This window comes from Heptranchias perlo, chromosome 32 (genome assembly GCF_035084215.1).
Source record: "Heptranchias perlo isolate sHepPer1 chromosome 32, sHepPer1.hap1, whole genome shotgun sequence".
NCBI classification, from domain to species: domain Eukaryota; kingdom Metazoa; phylum Chordata; class Chondrichthyes; order Hexanchiformes; family Hexanchidae; genus Heptranchias; species Heptranchias perlo.
In genome coordinates, this window is record NC_090356.1 from 24,517,882 (window position 1) to 24,532,967 (window position 15,086).

Genomic DNA, 15,086 nt, shown 5'->3' on the forward strand with positions numbered 1-15,086 from the left:
TTGTGTGTCTTGTACATGGGGTTTTGTCAGGGCGGCTGAGTCTCCAGCCCCTAGCTTGAAGGCCTCTGAAAAATTGCAATAAGGCTATACAAGATATATTTTCTGTCATCTTTTAAGTTTGGCCAGAAAGAAAGGTAATCGAGTAAAACTGCCAATAGTACAAAGATTTAGACACCGAGAACATCAACAATCATGATACCCCAAGAAGGTATTTTCAATTATAACTATCTAACCCTCAAATTGAGGGTCCTTTTCCATCCTTGCACTAGATTTAGATCATCCTCAAGAGAAAATGATCCATAGTTAGACTTGGGCCATTTACTGCTGGGATCTGCGTTTAAATAATGAGGAGATGAAAGAGTCCTTAATTAATTGAGCTTGGGAAGTCTTTCACTCCATCTCTAGTGGAGATAGGCCCACACTACAAAACTGCTCCTGATTCAGCATTAATTGGCAACCTGACTCAAAGATGGAATGGCAAAACAATGTCATGTATGACAAAGAAAAGAAAGACTTGCATTTATACAGCACCTTTCACATCCTCGGGATGTCCCAAAGCGCTCTACTGACAATTAAGTACTTTTGCAGCCTAGTCATTTGTAGTGTAGGAAACGCAACAGCCAATTTGCACACGGCAAGCTCCCACAAACAGCAATGTGATAATGACCAGATAATCTGTTTTAGTGATGTTGCTTGAGAGATAAATATTGGCCAGGACTCCGGGGAGAACTCCCCTGCTCTTTTTCGAAATAGTGCCATGGGATCTTTGACAGCCACGTGAGTAGGCAGACAGGGGGCCTCAGTTTAACATCTCATCCAAAGGACAGCACCTTCAACAGTGCAGCATTCCCTCAATGCTGCACTGAGGTATCAGCTTAGATTTTGTAGTCAAGGCTCTGGAGTGGGGCTTGAACCCATGATCTCCTGATTCAAAAGTCAAGAGTGCTACCCACTGAGTCACAGCTGCTCTTTCAAAGTTGAGGTAGGGTAGAGTAGAGAGAGCATTACTCTGTATTTAACCATACCATACCAGGGAATGCCTGATGTTGGCATTCGGTGCCTGAATGGAAAGTATTCCTTTCACCTGCACTAATATGTCAAATGGATGAGTACAAAAGTTCTTTTAAGTTTAAAAAATCTTTATTGTCCCTTTAGAAAGCCTCATAGTCCGATTTCAAAACTAAAGGTTTGGAAGTGCTGCTTGTGACATGAGCAGTGTTTTCAGCCTGCATCAAATCAGAAAAATCTCAGTATTTTACGCCATACTTTATTTAATTAACTCAGGGTAAGATGGAATCTAATCTTTGTTTTCAAAAATGGAACCCACCTCTGCCATGAGTGAAAAGTGCTGGGAGAAAGCCCAACCTATAACACTAACAGATTCAATGTATCCATCTGTTACTTCTAGTTTCAGTCACATTTTAAAATACAACTGCTCATCGAATCATTTTTTGTCTGTTAACAAAATAACTTCAACCTCCTTTCAGCTGCCATCACAGTTCTCTATCTGCATTGCTTTCTTCATTGAAGCTGTAGAGTTACTCCACGTGCAGAGATACACTGTATTTATTTTCTACGTATTCAGATTTACCTTTAAATAATATCACACCTTGATCGAGGGCCCAACCTCAACCTGAGCCTTAGCCCTTGCCCCCTAAGCCCTCCACTCAGCCTTGCTATGTTTAGCCTATAGATGTCTCAAGGGGAGTAAGTGACTGGAAAGTTAGGTGGAATACAGTCTGTCCAGCTCAGACAACATGCCAGCAACAGAGGCAATGGGTGTACAAAACAAAAACAGAAAATGTGGAAACACTCAGCAAGTCAGGCAGCATCTGTAAAGAAAGGAAAATGTTGACATAGCCCTTCATCAGCACCAGCGGTGTGTATACACATATGGTGTACATGAAACACGTGGCAGAAAAAGAGACATTTGCATTTATATAGAGCCTTTCATGACCTCAGGGCATCCTAATATGCTTTACAGTCAGTTGAGTACTTTTGAAGTGTGGTCACTGTTGTAATGTAGTAAACACAGCTGCCAATTTGTGCAGAGCAAGATCCCACAAACAGCACAGGAACAGGAGTAGGCTATTCTTCAATTCCTTAAGCCTGCTCTGCCATTCAAATAGATCTCTGCCGATCTGTACCTCATCTCCATTTACCCGTCTTAGCTCCGTATCCCTTCATACCCTAACCTACCAAAAGTAAATGACCAGATAATGTGTTTTTAGTGATGCTGCTTGAGGAAAAAATATTGGCCAGGACACCGGGCAGAACTCCCCTGCTTTTCTCCGAAATAGTGTCGTGGGATCTTTTACGCCCACCTGAGAGGGCAGACGGGGCCTCGGTTAAACGTCTCATCCGAAAGACGGCTCCTCCGATAGTGCAGCACTCCCTCATCGATACGGCAACAAACCTGCTGCAGACGGAGAGCAAGTGAGGTACAGATCTGTGAGCCAAGGTGCAGGAGACCCCCTTGGTGTGCATCTACATCACTTCATCATTCTCTCCTGCCAGAGACGGAAAAGGGAATCATTTTTAGAGGGTTTTGCAAAGTTGCCATCTTAAAATTCCTCTCCGCCGGTTTCACGCTGGGCAGTAAAAATGAGGCGAGATTGAAGCCGGGCCCGGGACCAGCGCAGCCACGTGCGGCCCCCAGACAGCGCGGGACAGCCCCTGCCGCTGGGGCTGGGACTCCCCAACTCTCGCGAGAGTTCCCAGCTGCCCTCCCCAATTCTCGCGAGAGTATTCCAGTTTGCAAGATGGCGGCACAGGGGAGCTCGGCGGAGGATCGGGGACCGGGAGAGCGGCCGGCCGGCGGCGGCGGGGGCCCCATCCCCGGCTTCAGCGATGCTGACAGCTTTGTCAAGGTTGGCCGTGTAGTGTGGTTTATTCTGGGAAGGGATCTGAGCGGCGGCGGCGGCGGCCCGGAGCAGCTGAGGCCTCAGGCCCACGTCCACCACCGGCCGTGGGCTGCTCATCAGTCGCTGTGGAGCGGAGGGAGTGAGATCCTACACCCCCGCCCCGGTAAACCACGCGGAGCCGGGGCGATATCACAGCTCCCACGTGAAGCCTCACGGACAGCAAGCTGTTCGACTGTGTGGGGCACTGCGACCCGGCCGGAAAAGCTCATAGTTCCGTGGGGGGGGTGGTCACTGGATCAACGATCAGGAGTGGGGGCCCTGGCTAACCCCCTCCCCATCCATTGCATTCTGTGCCCCTGATACTCTCTCTGCTTCCTTCAAGTGGTGTTCACCCCATGGAGGAATCGTGGTGGTTAGTTATCAGCTGGAGGTTTCCTTGCCCATGTTTGCCCTGAAGCCATGAGAATTCATGGTGTCTGGAGTCAATAGAATCATAGAAGTTTACAACATGGAAACAGGCCGTTCGGCCCAACATGTCCATGTCGCCCAGTTTATACCACTAAGCTAGTCCCAATTGCCTGCACTTGACCCATATCCCTCTATACCCATCTTACCCATGTAACTGTCCAAATGCTTTTTAATGTTGAGGACCCCCAGCAAACTCCCTCCCCCTGTATACAACCGTTCCCCCACTTCTGAGGGGTCCGTCCTACCGGTGAGGCAGGATCTACCCAGGGATGGTGATGGACGAGTCTGGGACGTTGGCTGATGTGTACGATTCTGTGAGCATGACTGTCAGTCTGTCGCTCGACTAGTCTGAGAGAGTTCTCAAAATTTGGCACATATCCCCAGATGTTAGTGAGTTGGACTTTGCAGGTCGATTGGGCAGGATGTGCTTTCGCCGTGTCCTGATTCAGTGCTTACGTCCCAGTCGAGTGGACCATCTTTTTTTAAAATTAATTCTCAGCGTGTGGGCATCGCTGGCAAGGTTTGCATTTATTGCCCACCGCAAGTTGCCCTGAGAAAGTAGTGGTGGGCTTGAACCGCTATTGTTCTTTGTAATGGTTATTACAACTGAGTGGCTTGCTAGGCCAGTTCAGAGGGCAGTTAAGAGTCAACCACATTTGTGTGGAACTGAAGTTACATATAGGCCAGACTGGGTAAGCATAGCAGGCTTCCTTCTCTAAAGGATATTAGTGAACCAGTTGGGTTTTTACGACAATCCGATCACTTTTTACTAATACCAGCTTTTTATTTCCAGATTTTGTAAACTGAATTCAAATTCACAAACTGTCATGGTGGCACTTGAACTCATGTTCTCTGGATTACTAGTCCAGTAACAATAACAGCACAGACTCCTGATGTCGTGGTCCACGTAGGACTCAACGACATAGGTTCTGCTGGGGGAGTTTGAGGAGCTAGGGTCCAAATTAAAAAGCAGAACCTCAAAGGTGGTAATTTCTGGATTACTACCTGAGCCACGTGCAAATTGGCATCGGGACAAATAGATTAGATGGTTAAAAGTGGCTGAAAGAGTGGTGTGGGATGCAGGGGTTTCAATTCATGGGGCATTGGCACCAGTACTGGGGAAAGAGAGAGCTGTTTCGTTGGGACGAGCTCCACTGGCTGGGACCAGTGTCCTGGTGAATTGAATAACTAGAGCGATAGATGGAGCTTTAAACTAATGAGAAAGGGAGGGTTCAGGTAAGAGTAAATTTATAAGTCTAAAGAGAAAAGTCAATGCTTGCAGAGCAGTGTAGTGTTTTGGGTAAAAACAAGCAGTGTGTCAGGAAGGGACAGAGAGTTTAACAAAGGTAATAGTGCATTAGTGACTACAGCCACATCAGGGAAAAATAGTGAAAAGTTAAAATTAAAGGCACTATATCTGAAGGCACAAAGCATTCATAACAAGATTGATGGCTCAAATAGAAATGTGGACCTGGTAGCCATTACTGAGACGTGGTTGCAGGGTGACCAAGGTCGGGAACTTAATATTCCACGGTACTTGACTTTTAGAAAAGAAAGGCAAAATGGAAAAGGGGGAGGGGGGAACCCTGATAATAAAGGATGAGATAAAAGCAGTAGTGAGTAAGGATCTTAGCTCAGAAAATCAGGATGTGGAATCAGTATGGGTGAAGCTAAGAAATAACAAGGGGCAGAAAACATTGTTGGGAGTAGTTTACAGGCCCCCTAAAAGTGTTGGACAGAGTATAAATCAGGAAATTAGAGGAGCATGTAACAAGGATAATGCAATAATCGTGGGGGACTTTAATCTTCATATAGACTGGGCAAACCAAATTGGCAAAAGTAGTTTGGAGGACAAGTTCATGGATTGCATTCAAGACAGTTTTCTAGAACAATATGTCGAGGAACCAACCAAGGAACAGGCTATTTTAGATCTAGTATTGTGTAATGAGACACGGTTAGTTAGTAATCTTATAGTTAAAGATCCTCTGGGGAAGAGTGATCATAATATGATAGAATTTCATATTGAGTTTGAGAGTGATATGGTTAAGTCCGAAACAAGGATCTTACATTTAAACAAAGCCAATTACATAGGTATGAGGGGCGAGTTGGCTAAGGTAGATTGGAAAATTAGATTAAAAGATATGATGGTAGATAAGCAATGGCGAACATCTAAAGAAATAATTCATAATTCTCAACGAATATACATTCCCTTGAAGAATAAAAACTCCACAGGAAAAGTGATCCAACCGTGGCTAACTAGAGAAGTTAAGGATAGTATTAGATTGAAAGAAGATGCTTACAATGTTGCCAAAAAGGGTAGTAAACCTGAGGATTGGGAGGGTTTCAGAAATCAACAAAGGATAATCTAGAAATTGATAAGGAGGGAGAAAATTGAATATGAAAGTAAACTAGCAAGAAATATAAAAACAGATTGTAAGAGCTTCTGTAAGTATATAAAAGGAAGAGGTTAGCAAAAGTAAATGTGGGTCCCTAAGAGGTAGAGACAGGAGAAATTATAACGGGGAATAAGGAAATGGCAGAGATGTTAAATAAATATTTTGTATCTGCCTTCACAGTAGAAGACACAAAAAACATACCAGAAATAGTGAGGAACCAAGGGTTTACTGAGAGTGAGGAACTTAAAGTAAATAAGATTAGTAAAGAAAAAGTACTGGAGAAATTAATGTGACTAAAATCCAACAAATCCCCTGGACCTGATGGCCTACATCCTAGGGTTTAAAAGAGGTGGCTGCAGAGATAGTGGATACATTGGTTTTGATCTTCCAAAATTCCCTAGATCCTAGAACTAATTTATACAAGTTCTTTGAGTTTGACTAATTTATTAGAGTTCTTTGAGGAAGTAACAAGGAACATGGATAAAGGGGATCCTGTGGATGTTGTGTACTTGGATTTCCAGAAGGCTTTTGACAAGGTGCCACATCAAAGGCTACTACACAAAATAAGAGCTCGTGGTGTAGGGGGCAACATATTAGCATGGATTAAAGGATAGGTTACTTAACAGAAAGCAGAGACTAGGCATAAATGGGTCATTTTCAGGTTGGCAAGATGTAACGAGTGGAGTCCCACAGGGATCAGTACTTGGGCCTCAACTATTTGCAATCTATATCAATGACTTGGATGAAGGGACCGAATGTATGGTTGCTAAATTTGCTGATGACACGACGGTAGGTAGGAAAGTAAGTTGTGAAGAGGACATAAGGAGTCTGCAAAGGGATATAGATAGGTTAAGTGAGTGGGCAAAAATTTGGCAGATGGAGTATAATGTGGGAAAATGTGAACTTGTCCACTTTGGCAGAAGGAATAGAAAAGCAGTATATTATTTAAATGGAGAGAGATTGCGGAACTCTGAGGTACAGAGGGATCTGGGTGTCCTAGTACATGAATCACAAAAATTTAGTATGGCAAATGGAATGTTGTCATTTATTGCAAGGGGAATGGAATATAAAAGTAGAGATGTTTTGCTACAGTTGTACAGGGCATTGGTGAGACCACATCTAGAATACTGTGTGCAGTTTTGGTCTCCTTATTTAAGAAAGGACATAATTGCTTTGAAGGCAGTTCAGAGAAGGTTCACTCGACTGATTCCTGGGATGAGGGGGTTATCTTATGAGGAAAGGTTGGACAAGTTGAGCCTGTATACATTGGAGTTCAGAAGAATGAGAAGTGATCTTTTTGAAACATATAAGATGCTGAGGGGGTGTTTCCCCTTGTGGGAGAGACTAGAACTAGGGGCCACAGTTTAAAAATAAGGGGTCTCACATTTAAGACGGAGATGAGGAGACATTTTTTCTCTGGGGCCGTGAGTCCGTGGAACTCCCCCAGAGAGCAGTGGAGGCAGGGTCATTAAATATTTTAAGGCTGAGTTAGATAGATTCCTGATTAACAAAGGAGTCAAAAGTTATAGTAGGTAGACGGGAAAGTAGGGTTGAGATCACAATCAGATCAGCCATGATCATATCAAATGGCAGAGCAGGCTCGAGGGGCCGAATGGCCTACTCCTGCTCTTAATTCATATGTTTGTATGTAGAACGGTCTCCGTGGATTGGAAGATAGCAAATGTAACCCCGCTATTCAAGAAAGGAGGGAGAGAGAAAACACGGAATTCTAGGCCAGTTAGCCTGACAGCTAGAATCTGGTATTAAGGACATAATAACATGGCACTTGGAAAATCATAATATGATTGGACAGAGTCAACATGGTTTTATGAAAGGGAAATCGTGTTTGACAAATCTATTAGAGTTTTTTGAGGATGTAACTATCAGGGTAGATAAGGGGGAACCAGTGAGTGTAGTATATTTGGATTTTCAAAAGGCATTCGATAAGGTGCCACACAAGAGGTTGTTACACAAAATTAGGGTTCATGGGATTGGGGGTAATATATTAGCATGGATTGAGGATTGGTTAACGGACAGAAAACAGAGAGTAGGAATAAACGGGTCATTTTTGGGTTGGCAGGTTGTAACTCGTGGGGTGCCGCAAGGATCAGTACTTGGGCCCCAGCTGTTTACAGTATATATCAATGACTTAGACGAATGGACCGAGTGTAATGGGCATTAGGGATGGGCAATAAATGCCGGCCTCGCCAGCGACGCCCACATCCCATGAACGAATAAAAAAAATGTATCCAAGTTTGCTGACGATACAAAGCTAGGTGGGAAAGTAAGCTGTGAGGAGGGTGCAAAGAGGCTGCAAAGGGATATAGACAGGTTATGTGAGTGGGTGAGAAGGTGGCAGATGGCGTATAATGTGGGGAAATGTGAAATTATCCACTTTGGTAGGAAGAATAGAAAAACAGAATATTTTTTAAAAGGTGAGAGTCCAAGAAATGTTAGTATTCAGTGGGATTTGGGTGGCCTTGTACACGCATCACAAAGTTTACAAGCAGGTATAGCAAGCAATTAGGAGGGCAAATGACATGTTAGCCTTTATTGCAAGGGGGTTGGAGTATAAGAGTAAGGAGGTCTTGCTGCAATTATATAGGGCTCTGATAAGACCACATCTGGAGTATTGTATACAGTTTTGGTCTCCTTACCTAAGGAAGGATCTACTTGCCTTAGAGGGGGTGCAACGAAGGTTCACTAAATAGATTCCTGGGGAGAGAGGGTTGCCCTGTGAGGAAAGATTGAGTAAAATGGACCTATATTCTCTGGAGTTTAGAAAAATGAGAGGAGTTCTTGTTGAAACATATAAAATTCTGAGGGGGCTTGACAGGGTAGATGCTGAGAGGCTGTTTCCCTTGGCGGGAGAGTCTAGAACTAGGGGTCATAGTCTAAAGATAAGAGGTTGCCCATTTAGGACCGAGATGAGGAAAAAAATTTTCACTCGGAGGGTTGTGAATCTTTGGAATTCTCTACCCCAGAGTGCTGTGAATGCTCAGGCGTTCAGTGTATTCAAGATTGAGACCGATAGATTTTTGGACCCTATGGGGATTGGGTGGGAAAATGGCGTTGAGGTAGAAGATCAGCCATGATCTTATTGAATGACGGAGCAGGCTTGAGGGGTCGTATAGCCTACTCCTGCTCCTGCTTCTTATGTTTTTATAATATGGGGCAATAGTTACAAACTCTTAACTCTCTGCTCCATTCGTTTCAGCTTAATAGTGCTCTTGCTTCTGATCAGAAAATTGTGGGTCCAAGCCCCATTCCGGGACTTGAGAACACTCCATTGAAGTATTGAAGAAGTTCTGCATTGTCGGAGGTGCTGTACTTCAGATGAGATATTAAACCGAGGACCCGTCAGCTGGTTTCAGTGCTTGAAGTGGACATTAAGGATCCAGAGTCACTATTTAAAGAAGGGCAGAGAGTACCCAGTGTCCCAGCCAACATGCCTTCCTCAACCAATACCACCAAAAACAGATTAACTGGTGATTTATCACATTAGGGTAGGGAATTGGTTAGGAGATAGGAGACAGAGAGTAGGGATAATGGGTATGTACTCAAATTGGCAGGATGTGACTGGTGGTGTCCCCCATGGATCTGTACTGGGGACTCAGCTTTTCACTATATTTATAAATGACTTGGTTGAAGGAATAGTGAGCTGTATATCCAAGTTTGCTGATGACTCCAAGTTAGGTGGCACAGTAAATAGTGTAGATGGGAGCAGAAAGTTGCAACAGAACATTGATAGAGTAGGTGAGTAGGCAAAACTGTGGCAGATGGAGTTCAATGTGTGGACCTAAGAAAGATAGATCAGAATATTTTCTAAATGTGAGAAGCTAGGAACGTGGAGGAGCGGAGAGATTTTGGGGTCAAGTACAGAAATCACTAAAAGCCAGTGGACAGGTACAAACAATAATTAAAAAGGCTAGTGGAATATTGCCCTTTATCTCAAAGGGGCTGGAATACAAAGGAGTAGAAGTTATGTTACACTTACAGCTCTGGTTAGGCCCCATTTAGAGTACTGCGTTCAGTTCTGGGCACTGCGCCCCAGGAAGGATATATTGGCCGTGGAGGGGATACAGCGCAGATTCCCTGGAATGGCACCACGGCTGAAAGGGTTAGATTATGAGGACAGGTTCCATAGACTGGTCGTGTATTCCTTTGAGTATAGAAGATTAAGGGGTGATCTATTGAGGTGTTTAAGATGATTAATGGAGTTGATAGGGTAAGAACACAAGAAATAGGAGCAGGAGTGGGTCATACGGCCCCTCGAGCTTGCTCCACCATTCAATAAGATCATGGCTGATCCTCGACCTCAACTCCACTTTCCCGCTCGATCCCCATATCCCTTGATTCCCCTAGATATAGTACTTAGAAAACATAGAAAATAGGAGCGGGAGTAGGCCCTTTGAGCCTGCTCTGCCATTCAATATGATCATGGCTGATCCTCTATCTCAATGCCGTATTCCCGCTCTCTCCCCATACCCCTTGATGCCTTCTGTGTCTAGAAATCTATTTATCTCCTTAAATATATTCAGTGACTTGGCCTCCACAGCCTTCTGTTGTAGAGAATTCCACAGGTTCACCACCCTCTGAGTGAACAAATTTCTCCTCCTCTCAGTCCTAAGTGTCCTACTCCGTATCCTGAGACTGTGACCCCTCGTTCTAGACCCCCCAGCCAGGGGAAACATCCTCCCTGCATCCAGTCTGTATTGCTCTGTCAGAATTTTATACGTTTCAATGAGATCCCCTCTTATTCTTCTAAACTCTAGTGAATACAGGCCTAGTCGACCCAATCTCTCCTCATACGACAGTCCTGCCATCCCAGGAATCAGTCTGGTGAACCTTCGCTGCACTCCCTCTATGGCAAGTATATCCTTCCTTAGGTAAGGAGACCAAAACTGCGCACAATACTCCAGGTGTGGTCTCATCAAGACCCTGTATAACTGCAGTAAGACATCCTTGCTCCTCTACTCAAATCCTATTTCAATGAAGGCCAACATATCATTTGCCTTCCCAACTGCTTGCTGCACCTGCATGTTTGCTTTTAGTGGCTGGTGTACAAGGACATCCAGGTCCCTTTGTATATCAATATTTCCCTATCTGTCACCATTTAAATAATACTCTGCCTTTCTGTTTTTCCTTCCAAAATGGATAACTTCACATTTATCCACGTTATTCTGCATCTGCCATGTATTTGTCCACTCACTCAACTTGCCTAAATCACCTTGAAGCCTCTTTGCATCCTCCTCAACTCACAATCCCACCCAGTTTTGTGTCAAACTTGGAAATATTACATTTGGTTCCCTCATCCACATCATTGATATATACTGTGAATAGCTGGGGCCCAAGCATTGATCCATACGGTACCCCACTAGTCACTGCCTACCACCCTGAAAAAGACCATTTATTCCTACTCTCTGTTTCCTGTCTGTTAACCAGTTTTCAATCCGTGCCAGTATATTAACCCCAATCCCATGTGCTTTAATTTTGCAGACTAACCTCTTATTGGGACTTTATCAAAGACCTTCTGAAAATCCAAATACACCACATCCACTGGTTCTCCCTTATCTATCCTACCAGTTACATCCTCAAAAAACTCCAGTAGGTTTGTCAAACACGATTTCCCTTACATAAATCCATGTTGACTTTGTCTAATCCCGCTGATATTTTCTAAGTAGGGTAGATAGAGAGAAACTATTTCCTCTGACGGGGGAGTCCAGAACAAGGGAGCATAACCTTGAAATTAGTGCTAGGCTGTTCAAGGGTGATGTCAGGAAGCATTTCTTCACACAAAGGGACGTGGAAATCTGGAACACTCGACCCCCAAAAGGCTGTTGAGGCCAGGTCAATTGAAAATTTTAAAACTGAGGTCGATAGATTTTTGTTAGGCAAGGGTATTAAGGGATAGGGAACCAAGGCAGGTAGTTGGAGTTAAGATACAGATCACCCATGATCTAATTGAATGGTGGAACAGGTTCGAGGGGCTGAATGGCCTACTCCTGTTCCTATTGCTGTTGTGGAGCCTCCGGCACAGACACGATGGGCTGAATGGCCTCCTGTGCCGTAAATTTTCTGTGTTTCTATTGCATTGAGAATGGTAGCCGTATTTGTCTATAAAGTGATTCATTGCATATGAATTTCTTTGGGACATTTCTGCGACTTGGTAAGATGCTATATTAAAAACTGCAAGTTCTTTCTGTAACTACACCCATATAGGCTGAAAAAAATGTTATATACTTGGGCGTGAGTGTAAAAACACTGTTGGTTCTCAAATGATATCACGAGTATTTTATGACAGTACTGTAATTGTTTACAGCTAATAAATAATATGCAGAAGAGTGCAATGTGATAATTTCCAACACTAATCTATTTTCCACTTACTGAGAGATGGCATTGATTTCTGTGGAGATTACAATCAACCCCATTGTCACCAGATCATAGTTTAATTGCTAGCTAGTGGCTGAAACCACATTGAATCTATTCCCCTTTATTTTCAACACATATAATCTTGTTCCGTTCTAGGCTACCAGACAGTAATGTGACTTAGAAACAACAATTCTAATCAGTCATGTATTTTTGTCTTGTGTTTAATGCAGCATGTTCTGGGAACAGTGGTTTCAGCCACAAAAGCCTCCAATGGACTCCCTCAATCTGGTGATGAGTTTGATTTTTACCGGAGTTTTCCTGGATTTCAGGCATTCTGTGACACGCAAGCCGATCGACTCCTGAACTGGTGAGAAATTATACAACAGATAAGTTTTCTTTAATCAGGTGGACAAGTAAAAATGTGTATGCTTAGCACCCCTGCTGGCTTAGTGGATAATAGCACTGCCTAGTACTAGGCATGGGAGGTTCTGGAATCTAGACCAGAGGTTCGAGATTTGATCTCCAGTCTATATTGAGTTTGCTGACATCAGGTACGGTAGCAGTTGGGATGCTACCGTTGGCTTCAGCTCCCTGGACTGAGAATGAGAAAAATCAGTCAAATACCATTCCTGATTGTCAGTCAGTTACCCTCTGCTGTGTCTGTGGCTGTCAGATGAGGACAGGATTGGGCTTCTCTCTGATGCCTATCGCAGTTCAATAGTCTGCTAATGCTCATTGTCTGGGCTTATGCATGAAGAATGACCTTTTGGGCGAGATACTGGATGGTTGCTGGGAAGCCCGGCTTGGGTGACTAGGGAAACGGTGAGGGGATTTCCCCCACTTATTTTCGTGCTCCTTTATGAGCTTGCTGCTCTGTAGGTGCGTGTGGGATGTCATAGCCACGTCCGAAATGCATAAGCTTGCTTACAACCTGCTTATAGGTTGGAGTGAGATGAGGCATCATCAGGGGTACCTCATCTATTTACACGGCTGAAAATAACATGTATTAGTAAGCATGTCACAAGACAGCAGCTCACAACCCAGAGGTGCACTTTGTAGAGTGAGCTACATCTGTTCCCATTACATTTATTAAGCTATTTTGGAGCAGAAAGAGGACTTCAATATAAGCCCCCCACTCTCTCAGCTAATCCTGGATGAACGACTTTATAGCCATGCAAAGATTATAAAAATGACAGCTGTCCATTCAGACTATTTTAAGGCGGGTGAAGTAACTTTGTATAAACACTATTGGAGAGGATGGCCAGTATGATGAAACTATTGACATCAATAGTTTTGCTCATTAATTGAGAGTGAATATATTTCATCCCTCCCCCATTCATGTTATCTCATAGTTAGTGTCTTACAGTATAACTTTGCTACACTCTAATACCATTGAACCCTTTATTTATGCACTTGATAATTTTTATGCATTGTTCAAATCAGTCGGTATGTTCTGAAATGTCACTCGGACTTCTGTAAAGTGTGATGGTGTGCATGTAAAATTTTCGTACCATGTCAGTTGGAACGGTGCAAAATGCCCATTAGTCCAGTTACAGATTTTGTCCTTCCAAGCTTATGCCAGGAGAGAGTAGAGCTGTGTTATGCTAAGGTGAAGTCTGCCGGTTAAAGGTCTCTGACTGGTGGTGGCAGTGATGGACACAATTTTAGGTGATAAATTGAGTATCACACAAGAAATGTGTTGTCACAATATTAAAGCAGTCCTTATCCAATGGGGTTTTGGTGTCAATACACCAAATAAGCCTAGTGATAGCACTGCTCTGGATTAACTCATTATACAGACTTAACACAGCAGCTTATTCATTTTCAAAAATTTAATTTTACAGCATGAGTCAACTTATGCAGTACCACAGCTGTCGGAGTCACATCAAAGGTCGCAACAAGGTGACAGAACTGGAGGACAAATTTGACTTACTGGTGGATGCAAACGATGTCATTCTAGAACAAGTAGTACGTATGACAAAGCTGTTGCTGTGCCTCATTTTTATATTGACATTCACGCTGTCACGTGCCTGTCAAATGGGAGAAATCTGCAGAACGGACATCAGTTTTAATTTAGCAGGAGTGACCTACAAAATGCAGCTGCTTTAAACACATAAGAAAGCGAGTACTTTCCCCATTTAGTTTTGCAGATTTGATTTAGAGCAGAGAATTGACTGCGTATGAATTGACAATCAACACAAAGTATAATTTTGTAATTACTCACTACCTTTGTAACTGTATGTTTTTGAAAGTGTACCCATCGAAGCATTTTTATGATAGTGTAACTTATTTGTGTTTTTATATACCAAATCGCATGATTCTCTGTGAGTTCATACAAAAAGGAAGAAGAAATCAGAGATAGCAAGACCTGGGATTTGGAATAAATTAGTGTTAACATTTTTTGATTGGCATACTATGGAAGATTTTTATCTTATGGATTTTCGTGTCACTTGAATATTCCTGATTACTCGCTGCATTTTCTTCAGGGTATTTTGCTGGACGAAGCTTCTGGTGTGAACAAGAATCAGCAGCCAGTTCTCCCAGCAGGACTTCAGCCTCCAAAAACCATCATCTCCAGCTGGAACCGAAGGGTAAGCTCTGATTGGCTTCTGAATATTCTGTGTTCGGCATAGGTCAAAAATGTCTAGGTACTAAGTGTACAACGAATGGATTTGAATTAGCACAGAGACACTCAGACTGGGACCTGGCCGTAATCAGATAGGTCACTTTCAAAGTTTTAGACTCTGGCGAAGTAATTAACAAACCAAATACAATGTTAGTATTTGTAGCCAGACCAGTAGAAGAGAAACCTGCAAAAGTTATGCTTTACACTTAAAGTATTGTGTTGTTTTTCTGTTACAACAAAGAAGTTCTATATGTATAAAGGGGATATGAGGATATATATGAGGAAACATTAGAGAAGCTTAAATTTTACAGTCGAAATGATGATGTGATGAATTAAGGAGGACTATGCTGAAATATATAA

The 15,086-nt window shown here is 43.1% G+C and overlaps 1 protein-coding gene across 1 annotated transcript in view; it reads left to right on the top strand.

Moving 5' to 3' along the window:
* Positions 1-2,745: 2,745 nt before the first annotated feature.
* Positions 2,746-15,086, top strand: part of exosc10 (exosome component 10) — a 58,151-nt gene continuing 45,810 nt past the window's right edge. The window contains exons 1-4 of the mRNA XM_067970647.1: positions 2,746-2,870; positions 12,331-12,467; positions 13,945-14,068; positions 14,587-14,691. Of these exons, the coding sequence (XP_067826748.1) occupies positions 2,763-2,870; positions 12,331-12,467; positions 13,945-14,068; positions 14,587-14,691 (474 nt within the window). The 5' untranslated portion in view covers positions 2,746-2,762. The remainder of the gene's footprint in view (positions 2,871-12,330; positions 12,468-13,944; positions 14,069-14,586; positions 14,692-15,086) is intronic.